Here is a 23,204-nt window from a genome sequence, read left to right as displayed (position 1 = left end):
TCAGGGAACGAAGATCTCTGGTTAAGAAAAAATACAGAGAACCGATTCTTTGACTGCTTGAGTGACCTTGAAAATAAGCAGGTGTTTAGAGTTAGGAAGCCTGCTCTTTTTTTCCTTCAAAATTCTAGAAATTTCAAGAATGATTCTCTTGCTTTCTCGCTTGTCTGAGAAACATTTGAGTCACTGAGTAAATGATACGTTACAAAGTGGATAGGTCAAAGGGTGTCTGGAAAAGGAGAGACAGAAATGAACTGGTCCCCTGGCTTCTTCAGATGAAGTTAAGTGGCCTTAACTTCACAGAGGAATGGATCATCCTCTTACTTAAAACAAAGACAGAGCCTGATGTGGGGGAGGAGAGGTGATAAACCCTCGGTGGTGATCTTTTCACCACGTCAGAGAAACAGGAGGCTTTCCAAGGGTCTCGAAGGAAACCATTTAACTGTGTTAAGCACACATTCAATTTTTGAAATTCAATATATAGGAAAATATATTTAAAAGTATCCCTTCAATGTTATAGAAAGAATACAGGGTCAGAGATATGTCTCCTGGGCAGTTTATCCCACTTTGGATTCCAAGATATAAAGGAAAGTAAATATCCCTGACCTTAAATATCAGACGTGTATTGTGATTTCTCACTCACTCTAAAGGTCAAACGTTCAGATTCACTTAAGCATCTCTTAAAACAATCCCCATGATTACAGTGACAGAATGCCATGAAAGTTCATCCCTGCCAAGCAGGATATTGAAGATGACTTCTGCGCAACCTTCCTGTTAGGAAGGACAACCATTGGTTCATGACGCAACATGCCATCAAAGCAATCCTATAAAAGCGGCACCAACTCCCATGCTCTCCAACCTCTGGAACACCCTCAGCTCTTCCAGAAGAAAGACCACGGGAGACACAAGATTAAGGTTCTCTTTCTGGCTCTTCTCCTTGGTCTGGTTTGTGCCGCCCAAGAAGAGGAAGCTGAGCAAAGTCTCTCAGAGGTACCAGGGATGGTCTGATTTGGGAGGTCTTTTTTTTGTGTGTGTGTGTGTGTGTGTTTTGTGATTTTGTTATGTAGATCCATAAGCTGAACCGTCAGCTCTTTTCCATTTCCTGGCTTTATACCTCTTCCATTTGGTCTCTGCAGCATCTCTGCTGCTGCTGCTAAGTCGCTTCAGTCGTGTCTGACTCTGTGCGACCCCGTAGACGGCAGCCCACCAGGCTCCCCCGTCCCTGGGATTCTCCAGGCAAGAACACTGGAGTGGTCTCTACTCTGTATTAATTGACTCTTGTTGTCACAGAGAAAGAGGATCAGCCAAACAGCTGTTGGAGTGCTTGCATTTGACATCAGAGCTCAAGTTATGTCAGACATGTCTTAATCTTTTCTTTCGCTCTGAGTTCAGTTCTAAATTTATTTTATCAGTTGCTTTCTTCAGTCAAGTCAGATAGCATGTGCTGATTTGCACAAATGTTGGGAGATTCATGAGGGATGATTCTGGATGAAATAAAAAGACAAGGACTGAAAATTCGAAGGGGAATGTTGCGGTTAGCTTTCAGGAGAATGGAGAACCTTCTCCATTGCCTCCAGTGACAAGGCAAAGACCGCTGAGAACTCACCTTTCAGGGTATATGAACTGTGTCATATTGTGTTTGATGATACAAAGAGCACAGTAGACTTCTACTTTTTTGTCAAGTAAGTAGAAATAACCCAGAGGGAAGACACCTACAAACCCTTAGCCTGAGGGAGAGTGTGTTTTCCCATCTGCAGGGAACTCTCTGGGTGATGTTGAGAGCATGATGCCCTGAGCTGTGGGGCTGAGCAGAGTCTCTGAGCTGGGGGTTGGGGGGCAGTTCCCCTGAAAGCCTCCAGGGAATGTCCTGGAACCTTTGCTTAGAATACAGATGGGGTTGGGGGGAGGTCCCAGAAGCTCCACTTATGTCAACTCATTGAAGGAAAGAGGGACACAGCAGAGGGAATAGGCTTGTGTCCTGGAACCCACAGTCCGCATCAGGGGCTTGACCCCTTCCTGCAGAATTTGTAAGAGACACTCCCCACTGAGCCCAGATGTGAGGGCAGGGGGAGATTACACAGTGAGCTCTGCCTGCGGGGCTTCCTCATGGGAGGTTTCATCACTGAGTTTACTGAAGACTCACAGCCCCAAGGACCACTCAGGGAATGTCCACTGTACAGCAGACGGTTTACTAAGAACATGCAAACTCAGGGATGTATAGGGAGGAATAAAAATATGAAGAAAAAAACAACTAAGATATTTTTGCTTAGAGAGATTGGTTTAGAGACATATTAACATATAAATTTTATATATCAAGTATTGCATATGTATATGTCTATAGTACATATGCAATTTATGATATACTCCCTGGTGGCTCAGACGGTAAAGCGTCTGCCCGCAGTGCAGGAGACCCGGATTCGATCTCTGGGTTGGGAAGATCCCCTGGAGAAGGAAATGGCAACCCACTCCAGTACTCTTGCCTGGAAAATTCCATGGACTGAGAGGCTGAGAGGCTCCTCATAGCCTGGTAGGCTACAGTCCATGGGGTTGCAAAGAGTCGGACATGACTGAGTGACTTCCCTTCACTTCACTTCATGTCTATTGTACACTTGAAAACAAACTACAACCACACATATAGATATAGATGCACAGACTTATATATATCCTATATCAGGAGATATAACAGTCTGTTTTCACTAATTTTTTTAAGAACACCATATTATCTTTCTCTGTTGTTTTTGCAAGTTTTGAGTTTTGTGTTTGCATTTGCATGAGGCTGCTCTTTCTGAAATCCGCTTTACTGAAGTGTATTTAGGTGTTATTATCTGCACCTTTGTGGAGGGCATAGTTCATTGTGTTTTGTCAGAAGCACACCTTTTTCATGACCTCCACAGTCCAGATCTAAAATTCCACCATCTCTGCCAAAAACCTCCTTTTCCTCACCATTAAATATCTACCCTTTGAGCCACAGGTAATAATGGATCTAACTATTCTCTCCTCTTCTAAAACTTCAGATGACAAGATTATGAGCCCTGCATCATTTTCCCCATCAGCATGAATATTTAAAAGTTTTTCTCTGCGTCTGCATATGTAGGGAGTCACATTTTTCAAGCCAAGTGAAAGGATATTGCTTGCATAGATAACATTTTGTGTATTTTGCAGTTATAGCAAACTGGGTTTTCTTCTGAATTTGGTTGTTTTGAGTAACTTCAATGCCGTCTCATAATCAGTAATAACAGTGCACACAGTTCATTGTGGAAACTATTTTCCAAGGTATCTGACCAAACGTTAATCCAATTTTTGTTGGGTTATTGTCCATTTAATATTTGTTTCATGTGTGTGCTAGGTGACAAATATACCTTTTTTTCACACATGATTATATGAAGTGAAAGTCTTTTGTTATATAGTGAAAATATATATTTATTGTATATTATATATATATTTTCCTTATGTCATATAAGCATATCATGTGTATTTGTGTGTTTGTCTGTTTTTGTCAATGCGCATATATACATACATGTGACTTTCAATATTTAACCCTCTTATGGTGTTGTGATGGAAGAATAGTGTGTGTTTTGATAAAATCAAACGTTTCTTTCTCTAATTTTTATTTTTTCTTAGTATATTCTCTGATGAATCACTGCCTGGGTTGTGAGAACCCACAATGTATGTCATGGTGGCGATACATGTCTGTTTCCAGGGACTCATTTTTAAAAGGTGTTTTCTCTTAATTTTTTCTTAAAATTCTACATTTCTCCATGTTCATTTGGCTTTCAGCACGACTTGCATTGTATTTGCAGTTTATCTTCGGAGCTGCTGCTCAGATTTAATGTGAGCACAAACCATCCTTGTCACTTGATGGTGACTTGACCTTAGAGAACATATTTCTTTGCTTTGAAAAGGTCACATTGCTTACAGGCACTCTGGTGACCCCTCACACATAATCTTTGAGGAGAAACAAAGAAAATTCTATTTATATGTCAAATGTTTTCATTACTGTGATTAAGCACATTGCATATGTGTTGTTTTTAAGGGTGAATGGAGAATGGGTAGAAAAACACTTCAGGGGAACAAAGAAAGCCGGCAACACTTACACTGTTGAGTTGTAAGTGTGAGTGTTTCATTGGGCAAAGTATGTTTGGGTGGAAATTTTGGCACACCTATATTCATTAAGCTTAAACATCTGATTTCTACTCCTATGAACAATCATAGGGATGAGCAGGCTGCAGTCCCTAAGATTTCCAATCAATTTACTTTGGCATGAGACCAGGATTCAAACACACTGCTTGGAGGTCTCCTCCCAATTATAAGTGTCACTCATTAAGAATAAATTGTGTAGACCTCGATTTCCTTCGGTTCTCATAGACAATTTACAACAGCCTTACAAACTGACATCTCAAGGGTCCATTACGAGTCTGTGCATCATTGTCATTCACTTTTTAAAGACAATCTTAAAATATCTTCATCCATCCAAGGTAAAGTGAATGAACCTGAGCCCAGGGAAATCCTCCTGAGTTCAACCATAAAGGTAGCTTCTGTTCAAAGCCATGGGGATGCTGGCTAAGATTTATGTCCCTACATTCTTTATAATGACATAAACAACACTGCCAATGTTACATGGCCTACTGCTAAGTCGCTTCAGTCGTGTCCGACTCTGTGTGACCCATAGACGGCAGCCCACCAGGCTCCCCCATCCCTGGGATTCTCCAGGCAAGAACACTGGAGTGGGTTGCCGTTTCCTTCTCCAATGCATAACAGTGAAAAGTGAAAGTGAAGTCGCTCAGTCGTGTCCGACTCTTAGCGACCCCATGGACTGCAGCCTACCAGGCTCCTCCGTCCAGGGGATTTTCCAGGCAAGAGTACTGGAGTGGGGTGCCATTGCCTTCTCTGGTTACATGGCCTAAGGAGTACATATTGGACTACAATTTACCTGTATCAGGTCGATTGTATGAGAAGGTGGAATGAAAAAGTCTTGCCTGTTTTCCTTGATGTCATAACAACTGCAGCATTCAGCCCACACACTGAGTGAGAGATAGATCAATACAGGATGTACCATTGCTGATATCCTGAATTTGCCACCATAAATCTGATTGACAGTAAATCAAGGTAGGGTCATGTATATATATGTATCTTTTCTCTCTCTCCCAGATGAGGGTACAAATGTATTTGAAATTGTTTACAAGTCCACCAAAATTGGGTAGCATGTGTTAACAATGTGTATAAAGATGTGAAGACAAGATTTGCTGTAATATTTGGTATGTATGATACTGCCTTATTCACATCGAAATTCTCATGTAACATTTCCATGGCCAGTACTTTTATTCAGAATACCAACGTTTGGTGAAAATATCCGTTGTGTAGTCTACAAGGCCTGTCTCTTTGTTCAGTGAGTTAAGGACCCTGTAACAAAATCTACCAACAAAAAGGAGCTTGTATGGATGGGGAGAATCAGATCATCAGCTATTTCTAATACTTTTCACTCTCAATATTAAAACATAAAAAATTGAGTTTTACTAAAAATATTAAATTTTAAAAAAAAATTTTAATAGGTTAACTGCAATACTGTGTTGGTTTCTTGTTTTTCCTTTTTAACACTGTAATTTCATCGATGGCAACAATGAGGCTTCTCTCAATTTCTTCATGTTATACCAGTGTTCCAGTGCACTCTAAGCCTTGGAACAGAAACTTTCATAATAAATCTTCATCCTGATCAATTTTTTCAAATGCACTGTTCTTATAAACATTGACATGACCCCACATAAGCACATAGAAGTACTGAGAAGTGTGCATACCGGTAGCAGAAGATGAATCTACTTCTGAACAGGTATTGATGCATTAGTTAATTAACCAATAAATTATCTCCCATTATTATGTGTGACATGGTGAGTGTGGTTCTGTCAGAGCAGAATGGTGTTTCTTATTTATTTTGGTTCAGAACAAGACCTGCACGGCAGATACAGGTTTTAGGAAGTAGGTCACCGAGCAAGCAGGATCCATCCTGTGATGGATGGGACCCCAAATTCATGGACCTCCTTTGAGTCTTTGGGGCCCTGCTGTTGACGCTGGTGGGAGGCTAAAGTTCGACAGGGATTAATTGCTAAGACAGACAGCAGACATCTGTGTCATGGGAAATGGAAACTGTTTGAGGCTTAATTTATATCAAGGGAAGATCTGACTTGCACACTTAACTTTTTGTTCTGCGTTCAGAAGTTTCTCTGGGTTCTAAGGGGCAAAAATTCTGCTTTCTGTGTGATGTTTTTCAGTTAAGGTAAATGATATTGAAGCTGAAACCTTGAAGAAGTTCAATGAGTTGGTAAAAGAAAAGAAGATTGAAGATAAAAATGTTTTGAAGATCATTGAGACTGGTAATGGAATTATACTTTTTCCTAAATATATAATTTCCTTGACATGTAAATATACTAACAGAAAACAAATCAATTTATTCAAATTTTCTTTGTTCATAGATAAAGCTTTTCATAATCCCTTATTTAAAAAAAAATAAAAACAGCCTTGGAAATCCAGGGAAATGGTAGTAATTGGTGGATCATTTCTTTCTGTCCTTTTGATTTTCCACTAGATGAGTGTCCTCCCTGTGCAAAACTACAGAGTTCAAAACAAGCTGAGTGTAAGTGAAAATGGTCTTTTACTAATGTTGTTCCACTAAATAAGTCAAAAAGCAAATGTAGTGATTTCATACCTAGAAAATTATTCAGGTAAAGATTATATCCCAAACACTTACATTCTACCCTAAAGAACTTTGTCTGTTACATTAATTAATTCTCTGCTCTTGAGCCATATTAAATTGCAGATGGGTTGGTTGATTAATGCTGAGCAGCTTTGGTGAGAGAGCTTTATCCTGCAGGAATCTTGCAGACCAGAGTCGTCAGAGAGAAGCAGAAGTCCCCACAAGCTGGTGGAAACTTGTGTTACCGTCAGTCCTGACCTCATGGTTGCCCACACACTTCCCTCATCCAGGGGAATGGGATTAGAGACAGCCCATAATTTATTTCTACAAAATCAGTGTTTAATCTCACATGATTCTGACAGAATCTAAAGGCCTTCCAACCACACTGAAACATGGATTTGAATTCTATTCCTCTATCAGGGGCTTCCCTGATAGCTCAGTGGGTAAAGAATCCGCCTGCGATGCAGGACACCCTGGTTTGATCCCAGGGTTGGAAGAGCCCCTGGAGAAGGGAAAGGTTACCCATTCCAGTATTCTGGCCTAGAGAATTCCATGGGACTCTTTACTCCATGGGTTAGCAAAGACTCGAACACAACGGAGCGACTTTCACTTTCCCTTTAAGGAAGTGATTTTCTTAAAGTGAGAGCTTTAAACATTCTAAACTAAGACAGCCTCAGAAAACCAACCTGATCTAGACTAAACTGTGGCTTTTTAAATTTCTGTTGAGAGGAAATTTGACCAAAAAAAAAAAAAAGCAAAAGAAAACCCACTAGCTTCCAGATTAATATGAAAAAAAAATGTGCTTCATATATTCAATAAAACATTACTCAGCCATAAAAAAGAATGAAATCATACCATCTGCAGCAACATGGATGGATCTACAAATTTCAACCTGAGTACGTCTGAAAGGGAAAAGACAAGGAAAAGACAACCCACCTATATCACAGAGATGTGGAGTAGTGAGGTCCACCAGGATCCTCACATTGGATCAGCTACCAGCTCCTGCACCCTGGACAGCCTCCAGCCTGAGGCTCACCCCTGTCAGCCATCACACAATCAACTCTACTAAACCTCTGGTTCTCTTTTATTCACCTACAGAAAGAGTCACTGAGACCAGACACGTCATCTTCTGCGCGGAATCAAGATCAACAACATGAAGACGACTTTCCTGGTTCCTGATGAATGTGATCCTTCTCTCTTCACACTCATACTTCCTCTCCCATCTCATCTCTCCTGGTCACTAATCATGTCCTGCTTGGTGGTATTTGATTTCTGAGTGTTAAATAAACTGGTGTAATACACACCTAAGTTATTTGTGTCGATACTGAAAGCCCCCGTTTTAAAACACACAAATAAGCACATTAAATTTAACCATCCAGAAACGTATCTCTTTGAAAGACGGGTGCTCCATAAGAGACAATTCTTAGGAGGAGTAAAAGGAGATGTCCTAGTGGTGTCCAGGGGAGAAGGAGAAAAAAGACTAAACCATCATGGGACAGGGGACATGGTTATGGATGCTCTTACTACAGTGGGACAGAACAGTCTGCTCCAGAACAATGTCCCCAGGAAGCATCTTATTCATTACAGGGAAAGGAGCTTGTGCTCCACTCTCTGATCTTCATAGAGAGGAAGTGGAAGATGCCATGGGCCAAGACAGGATAAATCAGTATTCTGACAGCACCAGCACTTCTGCAACTGAGCTGAAGGACTGATGTTTCTTACCTTTCGGATCACTACGAACCAAAATGGGCAGGAGCTGAGCCTTGGACAATCCACAAGACCATGAAGTCCATGCAGTGTCTGCAAGAACAAGATGATTGGCAGATTCATTCAGGAAGTTGTAACTGTTCACAATATCTGAAGATTGTCTTCCATCATCTTCCATCCTTCTCATAAGAGGATGAGAAGTGGATGCTAGGATTTGCAAGGACTGGGCATCCCCACTGTCATGGATGGAGAAAGCTGCACAGCCCCCATGGTTCTCGAGATGCTTACTATCTAAAAGATAATGCACCCACAAGATTTAAAACATATTCTGAGAGTTGGATGAAAGCTCAGAGATTTGGTCCAAGTCCTGAGGAAATAACACTATACCTGAGTGATAGTTAGCAGAATAAATATTTTAGTTCCTATGGAGACACAGCCTCCAAATGTCTACAGCTGGCCACTGTCAAATGCATCAGCCATAAATGTTTCTATGCTTTAGTGCATAGTAATGGAGGTCAAGGGCTTTCTTCAAGTTCTCCCACATGTATAGCAGAGTGTATACAGTTGGAGTTCTGACTTTGTCTTCACAGTACGTTGGGAAATGCTGAATTGTATGGGTGGATACACGCAGAGGCAACTGCACCCAGAGTAAGGGCATAAAACTCTTAAGGGATATTGAAAGATAAGACCTCACATATACAAGACAAAAATACTGATATATCTTCTCTCTCTCTCTATATATATATATCAGTATTTATATACTGATATATCTTATATATATCAGTCACATATGTGAATGACTGTGTGTGTTAAGATAACTGTATTTATTATATAAGATACTGATATATCTTATATATATATATATATAAATACTGATATATCTTATATATATCAGTCACATATGTGAGTGACTGTGTATATTTAGATAACTGTATTTATTATATAAGATGCTGATATATCTTATATATATATATGAATACTGATATATCTTATATATATCACTCACATATGTGACTGTGTTTATTTCAATAACTGTATTTATTAAAAAAAAAGAATTTTCACCACATACCACACAGATAAAGAGGATGAGAAAACTATAAACAGGTTTATGTTATTGGAATTAATGCTTCTGATGAAATGGACACATTACTTGAAAGATGTATTACTGAAATTCATACTTGATAAACAGAAAATTTCTACAGCCCTTTATCTGTTAAAGAAATTTAGTAGAATGCTCCATAAAGTTGAAAGCTAAGATGACTGGATTCCATGAAGAGCAGTCTTTTTTTAAACATGCATGAGATTTAAACTATAAAGAGAATCATATTTCTGCTTAGGGACTACTATTTCTACAGATTGTATTGACTTAGAGGTCTAATTTATGAATCCAAGATCTATATTTACCATTATGAATGTATCATAGCTACCAGATGGTTAAATTTATTTCTAAATGCTTCAACACCACAATCAACACACCAAGGAATTTTTTTATTATTATCAACTGTGTCATAATTTCTTCAAATGGAATGCCTTATCAAAGTGTACACAATGGAGTATTACTCAACCATTATAAAGAATACATTTGAATCAGTTCTAATGAGGTGGATGAAACTGGAGCCTATTATACAGAATGAAGTAAGCCAGAAAGAAAAACAGCAATACTGTATGCTATGCTATGCTATGCTATGCTAAGTCTCTTCAGTCGTGTCCGACTCTGTGCAACCCCATAGATGGCAGCCCACCAGGCTCCCCCGTCCCTGGGATTCTCCAGGCAAGAACACTGGAGTGGGTTGCCATTTCCTTCTCCAATGCATGAAAGTGAAAAGAGAAAGTGAAGTCACTCAGTTGTGTCTGACTCTTAGCGACCCCATGGACTGCAGCCTACCAGGCTCCTCAGTCCATGGGATTTTCCAGGCAAGAGTACTGGAGTGGGATGCCATAGCCTTCTCCGTATACTAACGCATATATATATAATTTAGAAAGATGGTAACAATAACCCTGTTTGCGAGACAGCAAAAGAGATACAGATGTATAGAACAGTCTTTTGGACTTTGTTGGGGGGGGGATGATTTGGGAGAGTAGCATTAAAACATGTATAATATCATATAAGAAACAAATCACCAGTCCAGGTTCAATGCAGGATACAGGAAGCTTGGGGCTGGTGCACTGGGATGACCCAAAGGGATGGTACGGGGAGGGAGGTGGGAGGGGGGTTCAGGATGGGAAACACGTGTACACCTGTGGCGGATGCATGTTGATGTATGGCAAAACCAATACAATATTGTAAAGTAAAAAAAAAAACTATAATAATAATAAAATTAAAAAAAAAAAAAAACCAAAGTGAACACACTTCTGTGGACTTCCCTGATGGTCCACAGGAAAGTCATTACACTTTCCTTCCAAAGTAGGGGGTGCTGGTTCAACTCCTGATTGGTGAGGTAAGATCCCATATGCCTTGCAGCCAAAACACCAAAATATAAAAACAGAAGCAATGGTGAACAAATTCCATGTGTGTGTGTGATGTTAGTCACTCATTCACGTCTGACTCTTTGTGACCCCATGGACTGTAGCCTGCCAAGCTCCTCTGTGCATGGAGAATTCTCCTGGCAAGAATACAGGAGTGGCTTGCCATTTCCTTTTCCAGGGAATCTTCCTGATCCAGGGATAGAACCTGTGTCTTCGGCATTGCAGGCAGACACAGTCTGAGCCACAGGGAAGCCCATCAAATGAGATTGGGCACGTTCAGGGTGGTAAGTGCATAGAATTTTGATAGATACAACCAACCAAAGGGATCTTTCAAAACAATCTGTATTTTTTCTCGAGTTGTACTGTGTTCTTCTCACTGCTTCACACTTTACTCACCCTTCCAACTATCCTCAATTCAGTTCAGTTCAGTCACTCAGTCGTGTCCGACTCTGCGACGACATGGCCCACAGCATGCCAGGCTTCCCTGTCCATCACCAACTCCTGGAGCTTGCTCAAACTCATCAGGAGGCCAAAGTATCAGAGCTTCAGCTTCAGCATCAGTCCTTCCAATGAATATTCAGGACTGAGTTCCTTTAGGATGGACTGGCTGGATATCCTTGCAGTCCAAAGGACTCTCAAGAGCCTTCTCCAACACCACAGTTCAAAAGCATCAATTCTTCAGGGCTCAACTTTCTTTATAGTCCAACTCTCACATCCATATATGACTACTGGATCAACCGTAGCTTTGACTAGATGGACTTTTGTTGGCAAAGTAATGTCTCTCTTTTAATATTCTCTCTAGGTTGGTCATAGCTTTTCTTCCTCAGAGCATCACTCAAAACCTTCTCTATGGCAACAGTCCCTCATTATCAAACAGGAGCCCAAACACACTCTAACTTTCCACTTTCCTTTTTTTTTTTTTTTTAATTCTCATCCTACAACTTCTAAAGAGGGATTTACTTGGCAATTCTTTGTTAGCTTGTATTCATATGCATCTGGCTCCTTTCACAGGAAGCAGCTCACTGGACAATGTACTGAGTCTGTCTGCTTCCTGCTGAATTCCGAGGCTCAGCTCTTGTTGGCACTAACTCTGTATTCACCGAATTCAGGTCCAAGTGCGGACAGGAAGAATCTTACAGAATACATGTTGTTTATGATGCCTCAGTTCAGTTCAGTTCAGTTGCTCAGTCCTGTCCGACTCTTTGCGACTCCATGAATTGCAGCACAGCGGGCCTCCCTGTCCATCACCAACTCCCGGAGTTCACTCAAACTCACGTCGAGGTAAATGTTTACAGCACAGTGTACTGAACTTATTTCTCATCTGTGACTGTCAGAGGAACTGGAAATCAAGACCCTGTGCAGAGAAATGAAGCTTTTCTCTGCCTCCTTGCACACAACTTGAGAAGGGCCAGCCGGGGGTTTACCATTGCTGACGACGGCTCTTATTTCTAACCTACCATTAGCTAACGCTCACCCATTATTACAGTAAGGTGGAGGAGGCGGAAAACTCCAACTGCTTATTGATGTTAACCACACACTTTGATCAAGGAGTACGTCAAGAGGCTGATTGATTGAAATATCCAAAAAGGAAGGAAGCATCCATCATTCAGAAAACTAACATGTGTGATGAAAAAGAAAACATGTTTCAGCGCCATTCTCCCAAATCATCCCCTGCCTCCCTCTCCCACAGAGTCCCAAAGACTTCTGTACATCTGTGTCTCTTTTGCTGTCTCTCATACAGGGTTATCGTTACCATCTTTCTAAATTCCGTATACATGCGTTAGTATACTGTATTGGTGTTTTTCTTTCTGGCTTACTTCACTCTGTGTATTATCATATAAGAAACGCATCGCCAGTCCAGGTTCGATGCAGGATACAGGAAGCTTGGGCCTGGTGCACTGGGATGACCCAGAGGGATGGAATGGGGAGGGAGGGGGGAAGGGGGTTCAGGATGGGGAACATGTGTACACCTGTGGCAGATTCATGTTGATGTATGGCAAAACCAATACAATATTGTAAAGTAATTAGCCTCCAATGAAAATAAATAAATTTAAATTAAAAAAAGAAGATAACGGACACTGATTGACAAATACCAGTGTGGAAACATAAAAACAAAGGAGCAGAATGGTGAGATACACCGTGACCTTTGTCTATGGGACCGGTCCTCTCTGATATTTGTAGGAAATTTACTCCTCCTCAAGTCAACCTGCAACAAGCCAAAAAGTTTCCACGAGTATTAGGAAATTTATGGATATGTTACTATTTTTTTCTTTTCATCTCTCTCTTTTCCTCTTCTCCTGGAGAGCTCCGACAGGTTCTCAATGGAAAATATGAGCTCAAAGGAAGCTCTGAGTGGTGATGATTTTTAGCAGGATCACTTGAGGCAAAGTATACATAGCACTGCCTCCACTCCACTGAGTGTTGATCTGTCCTTTACAGGGGCTCTGTGTACCTCAAAGTGTCTCCCTGACATTTAGTAACAAACACCCCGTCTTTCCTGAGTGAGACTGATGGGGCAGCCTTGGAAGCTCTGCTGAAATCTACAGCCTGGGTTGACCATTGAGAGGGGCCCCTCCTCTGTGTTACCCGGCTTCTAGGTGGGAACTCCCTAGAGACCAACATGCAGTTCTAGCTTCCATCTCTGTACATTCGAATTTATCTAACTGAGCCCTGATGGCTCTCTTTCCCTGACACCACAGGTCTCAGGGACAGTCACAGAGTTGGGGTGTGGGGTGACTTCTAAACTCACTTGGGGCCAGTGTACTCAAACCTTCTAAGCTTTCTTCCTTGTCCAATAGATGGTGTTAACGAGGACCACTTCTGCTGAAGCCATGCACCCATGCGTGTGACTGAATGACCTTTGGCTCTGGAGCCAAGATCCTTCACAGGCCCAGCTGGAAATAAATCGCTGACAAACTTCCTCAGGCATGAGGTTAAGGAGCATTGATTAGGTGAGGTTAAGGAGCGTTGATAAGTGAGGTTAAGTGGCTTCCCTGGTGGCTCAGACGGTAAAGCGTCTGCCTGCAATGTGGGAGACCAGGGTTCGATTCCTGGGTGGGGAAGATCCCCTGGAGCAAGAAATGGCAATCCACTCCAGCACTCATGCCTGGAAAATCCCATGGATGGAGGAGCCTGATAGGCTACAGTCCACGGGGTTGCAAAGAGTCGGACACGACTGAGCGACTTCACTTTCACTTTCAAGGAGCGTTGATCAGGTGAGGTTAAGGAGCCTTGATTAGGTCCTCCTCTTAATTATAAGAAGTACAGAGCCCGCTGTGAGGCTGAAGGAAGGGATAAAGACTTTGTTTTGACATGTTTGTCATCCCAGAGAAATAGGAGGCTTTCCAATAGTCTCGTGGGAAATATTTTCAAGTTTATTAAATGATACACTCAATTTAATTTTAGAAAAAACATTTTAAAATATCTAAATGTTAAGGAAACAATACAGGAATGGGGGTATATGTACCTTGGACAGCACATTCCAGTTTGATGTCAGAATATAAAGGAAAATAAACATTCCTGACCTTGAACTATCAGATGTGTTTGTGAGTTCTCATTCACTCTAAAGGTCAGATGTCCAGATTCCCTCAAGCTTCTCCTAAAACAATCGTCATGATAACAATGATGAAATTACATAAAAGATGGCTCCTGCCAAGCAGGATACTGAAGATGACTCCTGTGTAACCTTGGTCTCAGGAGGAACAACCATTGGTTCATGACACGTCACGCCAACATATCAGCCCTATAAAAAGTGGCGCCAGCTTCCATCCTCTCCAGCTACTGGAATACCCTCAGCCTCGACAGAAGAAAGACCACGGGAGCCTCAAGATGAAGGTTTTGTTCCTGAGTCTACTTCTTGGTGTGATTTGTGCTGCCCAAGAAGAGGAAGCTCAGCCAAGTCTCTCCGAGGTACCAGGGATGGTCTGATCTGGGAGGAGGTCTTGCAGAGAGAGAGAGAGAGTGTGTGTGTGTGTGTGTGTGTTCCTTTTGTGATTTTGTTATTGTGGATCCATAATGTGAGCCATCTCCCTCCATCTCAACACTGCTCTATTTACGGGCTCTATGCCTGTTCTGTTTCATCTCTACTGTGTATTAGTTGCCTCTTATGCACTTTTTTTTTCTGCTCTAGTAACAGATCAGCCAAACAGCTGTTGGATTCGAGATCCTGCATTTGACATCAGAGCTCAAGCTCTCTCAGAAATGTCTCAATTGCTTCTTTCCCTCTAACTTCACTTTTCCCTTATTTTATAAACCCTCCTTTTTTTTCAGTCAGTTCTGATTATGTCTCTGACTTGCAAAACTGATGGGAAACTCATGCCTGATGAGGCTGGATGAAAGAGAAGGACAAGGACTACAACTTCTGAGGGGAATTTTACTGTTAGCTTTCAGGGCAATGGAGAACCGCCTACATTGCATCCAGTAACCTGGGGAAGATCAAGCCCAACGGGCCATTCAGGGTTTACCTCCACAAACTTCTGTTTGATGATGAACAGGGCACAGTAGACTTCTACTTCTTTGTCAAGTAAGTAAAAATCACCCAGAAGGAAAACACATGTAAACCCCGAGCCTCAGGGAGGGTGTGTCTCCCCCATCTGCAGGGAGCTCTCTGGATGTGTTGAGACCATGACACCCTGAGTTGTGGGGCTGAGCAGGGTCTCTGAGCTGGGGGTGCAGTTCCCCTGTGAGTCTCCAGGGAATCTCCTGGAGCCTTTGCTTGGGGGCGGGGTGTTCCAGAAGCTCCACTCGCATCAACTCATTAAATCGATGAGGGACACATATACAATCTCCTTATGTCACATAAGCATATCATGTGTACTTGTGTGTTTCCTTGTAAGTGTATAGGTCTTAACATTTGTGTCTTTCAGTGTTTAATCCTCTTATAGTACTGTGATGGAAGAAGAGTGTGTGTTTTCATAAAATTAAATATTTCTTTTCCTAAGTGGGTGATTTCCCCCCCTATTATTTAATCAATTATTTCCCAGGTTATGAGAACACCCAAGGTCTGTCATGATGACAACCATCTGTTTACAGGAAGTATTTTTTAAAAACAGGTATTCTTTTATTTTTCTAAAATTCTAGATTCTTCCATATTCTGCTTTAAACATGATTTACCCTGTATTTGAAGTTTATCTTTGGAACTACGGCTCAGATTTAATAGACAAGCCCTCCTTGTCACTTGATACTGACTTGCCCTCAGAGAACATGTTTCCTCTCTTTTAAAGGTCACATTATAGCGGAACCCGCGGGCGCGCGTCCCGAGGCGTAGGCTACGTCGTCACGTCAGCGCGGGAGAGAGAAAGACAGGAGCCGACTCGGCAGGGACTGGGGGACGGGAAAGAAAAAAAAAAAAAAGAAAAAGAAAATAAAGGTCACATTATTACAGGCATTAAGCTTACCTGTCACACTTAATCTTTGGGAAGAAACAAAGAAAATCCTAATTTTATATCCATTTTTTTCATGACTTTAATCCACCTGCTTGAATGTGTTTTTGTTTTTAAGACACAAGGGAAAATGGGAATATAAACACGTCTCGGGAATAAAGCAAGAGGATGGTACTTATGCTGTTGACTGTAAGTATGACTGTTTCACTGGTCAGAGTATGCTTGGGTGGAAATCTTGGCACAACTTCCTTCCGGAATCCCACACAGCTGAATTCTACTCCTACAAACAGTCAGAGGAGTGAGCATGCTCCTGTCCATAAGATCTCCAAGCATTTTATTTTGTCAGGAGACAAGGGTTCAAACATATGGCTTGGAGGTCTCCACGCAATTATGAGTGTTACCCAATGATATAGCATGTGGAGACCTGTATTTCATATCGTTCTCACACATAACTTACAACAACCTTATGAACTGATGTCTCAGGAGTCTTAAGTATGCACATCAGTATCATTCACTCAAACAAAAAAAAAATCTTAAAACATCTTAATATATCCAAGGCTCAGTGGATGAACATAAATCCAAGGAAATGATCCTGAGTTCAATCATCAAGGCAGCTTCTGTTGAAAGCCATGGGGATGCTGGCTAACACTTATATCCCTGCTGCTGCTGCTGCTAAGTCGCTTCAGTTGTGTCCGACTCTGTGCGACCCCATAGACAGCAGCCCACCAGGCTCCCCCATCCCTGGGATTCTCCAGGCAAGAACACTGGAGTGGGTTGCCATTTCCTTCTCCAATGCATGAAAGTGAAAAGTGAAAGTGAAGTCGCTCAGTCGTGTCCGACTCCTAGCGACCCCATGGACTGCAGCCCACCAGGCTCCTCCGTCCATGGGATTTGCCAGGCAAGAGTCCTGGAGTGGGGTGCCATAACAGCCCCAAAATACATTCCTCTTTTTATGGGGCCTAAAGGGTATATATTTGACTACAACTTAAGTGTATCCAATTAACTGTATGAAAATTAGGAAAGAGAAAAGTCTTGTCTGTTTCGCTCGGGGCCATAACGACCATCGCGTTCAGCTCACCTGCGGAGTTAGACAGAGATCTATATGGCACGTACCGTGGCTGCTACACTCAAAATGTCACAATACGTCCAATTGACAAGACATTAAGGCAAAGTTGTACATATGTATCTTTTCTGTCTCTCTCACAGACGAGGGTAAAAATGTATTTGAGGTTAGTCATGCGTCCAACAACATTCTAGTAGCACATAACACCAACGTGGATGAGCACGGCAAGAAAACAGTACTGACTGGGCTATTTGGTATGTATGACATCCTCCTGTTCACATGGACACCATCGTGGAACATTTCCTTTGTCTGTATATTTGTCCATAAAATCAGGATATGCTGACTATATCCATTACTCAGTCTATGGGACCCACTTCTTTTCGTTCAGAGTGTTAGGGACTCTGGAAAGTAATCTACCAGGGAAGAGGAGCTTGTAGGGCTATGGGGATCAGATCATCAGGAATTTAAAAATAGTTCTCACCTGTGGAAATTTCGAAATTAACTGAATTTTACTAAAAACAGCTTAAATTTTTTTTTTAATTTTAATGGGAGGAAAATTACAATGGTTTTTAGTTTTTTTGTTTGTTTTGTTTTTTTTAAACACCTCAATTAAGGTCAAGCCATGGCTAAAATGAGGCTACTCTCCATTTGCTCAGTTGATACCAGCTTCTCAGTACTCTCTAAGCGTTGGAACAGAAACTTTTACAATAAAACTTCATCCCTTTCAAATGTTCACATGCGTTGTTTTTATGAACACTGATAACACCCCCAAATAACCACACTGAGAAGTGTGAAGCACCTTCTTAGTGAGAAGTGGGAGAGGTATGTGAACCAACAAGATATCAGGCGTCTACTCCAAGAAAGGTATAGGGTAGAGCGGTGTATTATTACAGAATAGTTCGTGTCCCATTATCATGTATGACGTGGTGAACACGTCTCTCTGTCAGGGGAGAATCCTGTTTCCTATTTATTTGGGTCCAGAACATGACCTGAGTGGCAGCTGCAGATATCTGGGAAGCTGGTCATGGAGCAGGTCATTTCCTCATTGTGATGGATGGGCCCCCAAATTCACTGAGCTACTGCGAGTCTCTAAGGGTCCTGTTACTGATACTGCTGGGGATCTAGCCACACAGTTGGACAGAAATTAATTCCTAAGACAGACAGCAGATTTCTGTGTCATGGGAAATACAAATTGTTTGAGGCTTAATTTGTAACAAGCCAAGATCTGACTTGCACACTCAACTACTTTTTCTGCACTGAGGAATTTCTCTGGGATCTCAGAGGTAAACATTCTGTTTTCTGCATGGTATTTTTCAGTTAAAGTAAATATTGAAGACGAAAGCTTGCAGAAGTTCAAGGAGCTGACTCAAGAGAAAGGGATTGAAGAGGAAAATGTTGTGAATTTCATCGAAACTGGTAAATGAATTATATACTTTTTCCTAAATATATCATTCACCCGATAGGTAAATATTCTATTAGTAAGCAAATCAACTTATTGAAAATTTCTTTCTCCAGAAATAATATTTTCCATAATCTCTTACTTAAAAACAAACCACAAAACCAGCCTTGTAAATCCTTTGGAATGGTAGTAATCTGTGAATCTTTATTTCCTGTCCTTTTCATCTTCCCCCAGATGACTAGCTTCCTTGAGGAAAACTATGCATTTCAAATCAGTCTCGGGGTAAGTGAAAAACATTGGTTATTAATGGTGCTGCATTAAATAAATCGATAAGGACACATGGTGATTTCATACCTGTCACATTTTGTAGGTAATGGTTTTTTTGCCCCAACAACTTACATTCTATCACTAGAGAACTTTTATTGTTCCATTAGCTTATTTCTCTTCTCTGGAGCCATATTAAATCGCAAGTGGGTTGCTTGATTAATGCTAAGTAGCTTTGGTGAGAAAGCCATATCCTGCAGGAATCTTGCAGACCAGAGTCATCGGAGAGAAGCAGGAATGACCACAAGTGGGTGGAAACTAATTAGTGTTCCCGTCAGTCCTGACCTCACGGTTGTCCACACACACCCTTCCTCCAGGAAAACTGGGATTAGAGAGAGCTCACGCTTTCTGTAAGACTAGTGTTTAATCGCATATGTTTATGACAGAACCTAAAAGGACCTCTCACCATGTGTCTGAAGCATGCATTTCGAGTATATTCCCCTTCAGGAGATTTTCTTAAAGTGAGACCTTTAAACTTTCTAAACTAAGACAGCTTCAGAAATTGTCACTGATCTCGTAAACTGTGGCTTCTAATTTTCTGTTGAAGAAAAAAAAGAAAGACAAAAATCAAAGAAAAACTCCAGCTTCTTAGTGAGTGTGATAAGAAAGATGCGGGGCATATAGTCAGTGGAATATCACTCAGTCATAAAAAAGAATGAAATCATGCATTTGCACCAACATGGATGGACCTGGAGATTCCATACCCAGTGAGGTAAGTCAAAAGAAAAAGATAAATATCACATGATATCACTTATATGTGGAATCTGAACCATGACATGGAGGAACTTATTTACAAAATAGACCCAGTGATGTGGAGAAGAAACCTGTGGTGGTCAAGGGGGAGGAGGCTGGGGAAGAGAAGGATGGGGCGTTTGGGTTTAGCAGATGCAACTATTATCTATCGGATGGATAGACAACAAGGTCAAACTGTGTCTCATAGGGAACTGTCTGCAGTACTCTGTAGAAACCTACATAGGAAATTAATCTGAAAAAGAATAGATGTTTATATGTGTACATACAAATCAATCAATTTGCTGGACTCCTGAAACTAAAATAGCATTGTCAATCAAATATACTCCAACATAAAAACTAAAAAATTGATTCTTCAAGACTGAAAAGATAGAACTTGCTGCATCAGAGGCGTGTGCTCCAATCACAACCCTGATCAGGCATTATGAAACTGTAGCTCCGAGAATTGACCCAAATGGGAAATGCTACCCCATATGTACCTCCTGGGGAAAATTCCACATGGACCCCCACCTACGTCAGAGAGATGTGTAATATTGACGTCCACCAGCATTCTGTCCATTGGGTCAGCTACCAGCTCCTGTACCATGGACAGTCTACCGCCCGAGGCTCACCCCTGTCAGCCGTCACACAGTTGACTCTCCTAAACCTTTGGTTCTGTTTTACTCACCTACAGAAAGAGTCCCTTGTCTCCATGGAATCAAGATCAACAACATGAAGACCACTTTCCTGGTTCCTGATTAACAGGATCCTTCTCTCTTCATACTTACATTCTCTTTCCCGTCTCAAGTCTCCTAGTCTGTAATCACGTTCTGTCTGGTGGTATGTGATTCCTGAGGATCTAATTAAATTGGTTTAATATACACCTGACTTATGTGTATCTGTAGAGAAAATCTCCTTTTTCAAAAGATGCACCTTAAATTTATCCAGAGACATATGCCTTTAACGGAGAAGGCAATGGCACCCCACTCCAGTACTCTTGCCTGGAAAATCCCATGGATGGAGGAGCCTGGTAGGCTGGAGTCCATGGGGTCGCTAGGAGTCGGACACGACTTAAGGACTTCACTTTCACTTTCATGCATTGGAGAAGGAAATGGCAACCCACTCCAGTGTTATTGCCTGGGGAACCCCAGGGACGGGGGAGCCTGGTGGGCTGCAGTCTCTGGGGTCGCACAGAGTCGGACACAACTGAAGTGACTTAGCAGCAGCAGCATATGGCTTTAAATGGATAGCTGCTCCATTAAAGATACTTATGGAGTAGAGATGTCCTAGAGGTGTCCAAGGGAGAGAAGAAAAAAGACTAAGTCTTCAGGGGACAGAGGATAGGGTTCAGAATCCTCTAACTGGAGGGAAGGGGACAGTCTGGTCAAGAAAGATGTCCCTAAAAAGCATCTTTCTTCATTACAAGGAAAGCAGCAGATATTCTACTCCCCGAGCTTCATGGGGAGAAAGTATAAGATGCTGTGGGCCACAACAGGATCAGTGGGTATCCTGATAGCACCAGAACGTCTGCAATTGAGCCAAAGGGCTTGATGTTTCTTCCCTTTTGGATCACTACGAATCCAAGGTCGGCAGGCATTGAGCCTTGGTCAATTCAGAGGACCCTGCAGTCAGTGCAGTCTCTGCAGGAGCAAGACGATTGACAGAAAGGAGTCACAGCTGTTCACAACATCTAAAGGTGGTCTTCCATCCTCATCTCCTTCAAAGAGCAGGGCGTGTTAGTGTTTCCACCCACTGTCACTAGGGGAGCACACTGCTCAGCTCCCCACGCTGCTCGAGGGCTTTACAATCTACAAGATCTAGCAGCCTCAGGATGTAGGACTTATTTCAAGGGCTGGGCCAAAGCATAGAGATGCAGCTTAAGAGCTGGCAGAATAAAACTAGACCTAGTGATATGTAACAGAATTAATGTCTTAGTTCCTACAGAGACTTGACCTCTAAATGAGCTACAGCTCAGTTGAGTTCAGTTCAGTCACTCAGTCATGTACGACTCTTTGCAACCCCATGGACTGCAGCACGCCAGTCCTTCCTGTCCATCACCAATTCCCAGAGTGTACTCAAATTCGTGTTCATTGAGTTGGTGATGCCATCCAATCACCTCATCCTCAGTCGTCCCCTTCTCCTCCTCCCTTCAATCTTTCCCAGCACAGGGTCTTTTCAAATGAGTTAGCTCTTCACTTCAGGTGGCCAAAGTATTGGAGTCTCAGCTTCAGCAGCCGTCCTTCGAATGAATATTCAGGACTGATTTCCTTTAGAATGGACTGGCTGGATCTCCTTGCAGTCCAAGGGATTCTCAAGAGTCTTCTCCAACATCACAGTTCAAAAGCACCAATCCTTTGGGGCTCAGCTTTCTTTATAGTCCAACTCTCACATCCATACATATGACTACTGGAAAAACCATAGCCTTGACTAGATGGACCTTTGTTGGCAAAGTAATGTCTCTGCTTTTTAATATGCTATCTAGGTTGGTCATAACTTTCTTTCCAAGGAGTAAGTGTCTTTTAATTTCATGGCTGCAGTGATCACCTTCAGTGATTTTGGAGCCCAAAATAATAAAGCCTGTCACTGTTTCCATTGTCTCCCCATCTATTTGTCATGAAGTGATGGGACCAGATGCCATGATCTTTTTTGTTTTTTCTCAGGATATAGGACTTTTTAAAATAGTTGGGCCAAAGCGAAAAGATTCAGCCTAAGAGCTGGCAAAATAAAACTAAATCTAAGTGATATGTAGCAGAATTAATGTTTTAGTTCCTACAGAGACTTGGCCTCCAAAGGAGCTACAGCTGGCCAATGTCAAAGGCACCAGTAATGAAAGTTTCCCTGGCTTAGTTGGTAGTAACAGAGGTCAGGGACAAGGTTTAAATTCTCCCACTTGTATAGCACAGAGTATGCAATTGAAGTCATGACTATGATCTTCACAGAACGTCTGGGAATGCTGGACTGATGGGTGGATACACACAGAGGCAACTGAACACAGAGGAATGGGGTGAATTTCTTAAGAAATTTTGAAGTGCAAGACCTGTCATGAACAAGTCAACAATTCTGAAATATCATATACATATATATGTATTTATGTGTGTGTATATATATACCCATATATACACATACACATATATACTCAAATATACATGTGTGTGACTATGTATCTGTGATAACTATATTAATAAAAAATGGATTATCACCACAAAGTCAAAAGATACAGACTATGAGGAAAGTATAAACAGATATATGTTTTTGGAATTAATACGCTTGACAAAAATATACACATTACATGCACGATGGGTTACAAAAATTAATATATGATAAACTCAAACATTTCTAATATCATTTGTCTATAAAACAAATGGATAATACTGTTCCTTAACTTGCAGGCCTAGTATATTTAATACAAAATTTAGAAGAAATATCACTAAATTTAGAGAAAGCCGTCTACAG

At 41.5% G+C, this 23,204-nt stretch overlaps 1 protein-coding gene and 1 long non-coding RNA gene across 2 annotated transcripts; both read left to right on the top strand.

Annotated features, from left to right (window-relative positions):
- The first annotated feature begins 838 nt into the window (after nt 1-838).
- On the top strand, nt 839-7,920 carry LOC104969972 (uncharacterized). The gene is made up of 3 exons (XR_804015.4): nt 839-987; nt 6,261-6,362; nt 7,781-7,920. It is a non-coding gene; the product is annotated as an uncharacterized lncRNA (long non-coding RNA).
- A 6,700-nt stretch (nt 7,921-14,620) lies between these two features.
- On the top strand, nt 14,621-20,632 carry LOC104969973 (odorant-binding protein-like). The gene is made up of 7 exons (XM_010800829.4): nt 14,621-14,764; nt 15,238-15,377; nt 16,355-16,425; nt 17,443-17,553; nt 18,617-18,715; nt 18,933-18,980; nt 20,446-20,632. Exons 1-6 carry the CDS (start codon nt 14,684-14,686, stop codon nt 18,938-18,940), a joined length of 510 nt encoding a protein of 169 aa, XP_010799131.1. The 5' UTR covers nt 14,621-14,683; the 3' UTR covers nt 18,941-18,980; nt 20,446-20,632.
- The last annotated feature ends 2,572 nt before the right edge of the window (nt 20,633-23,204 follow it).

The sequence above is a fragment of the Bos taurus genome, chromosome X, assembly GCF_002263795.3.
Source record: "Bos taurus isolate L1 Dominette 01449 registration number 42190680 breed Hereford chromosome X, ARS-UCD2.0, whole genome shotgun sequence".
NCBI classification, from domain to species: domain Eukaryota; kingdom Metazoa; phylum Chordata; class Mammalia; order Artiodactyla; family Bovidae; genus Bos; species Bos taurus.
The sequence above is the reverse complement of the archived record's forward strand: the minus strand, read 5'-3'. Positions and strand labels throughout refer to the sequence as shown.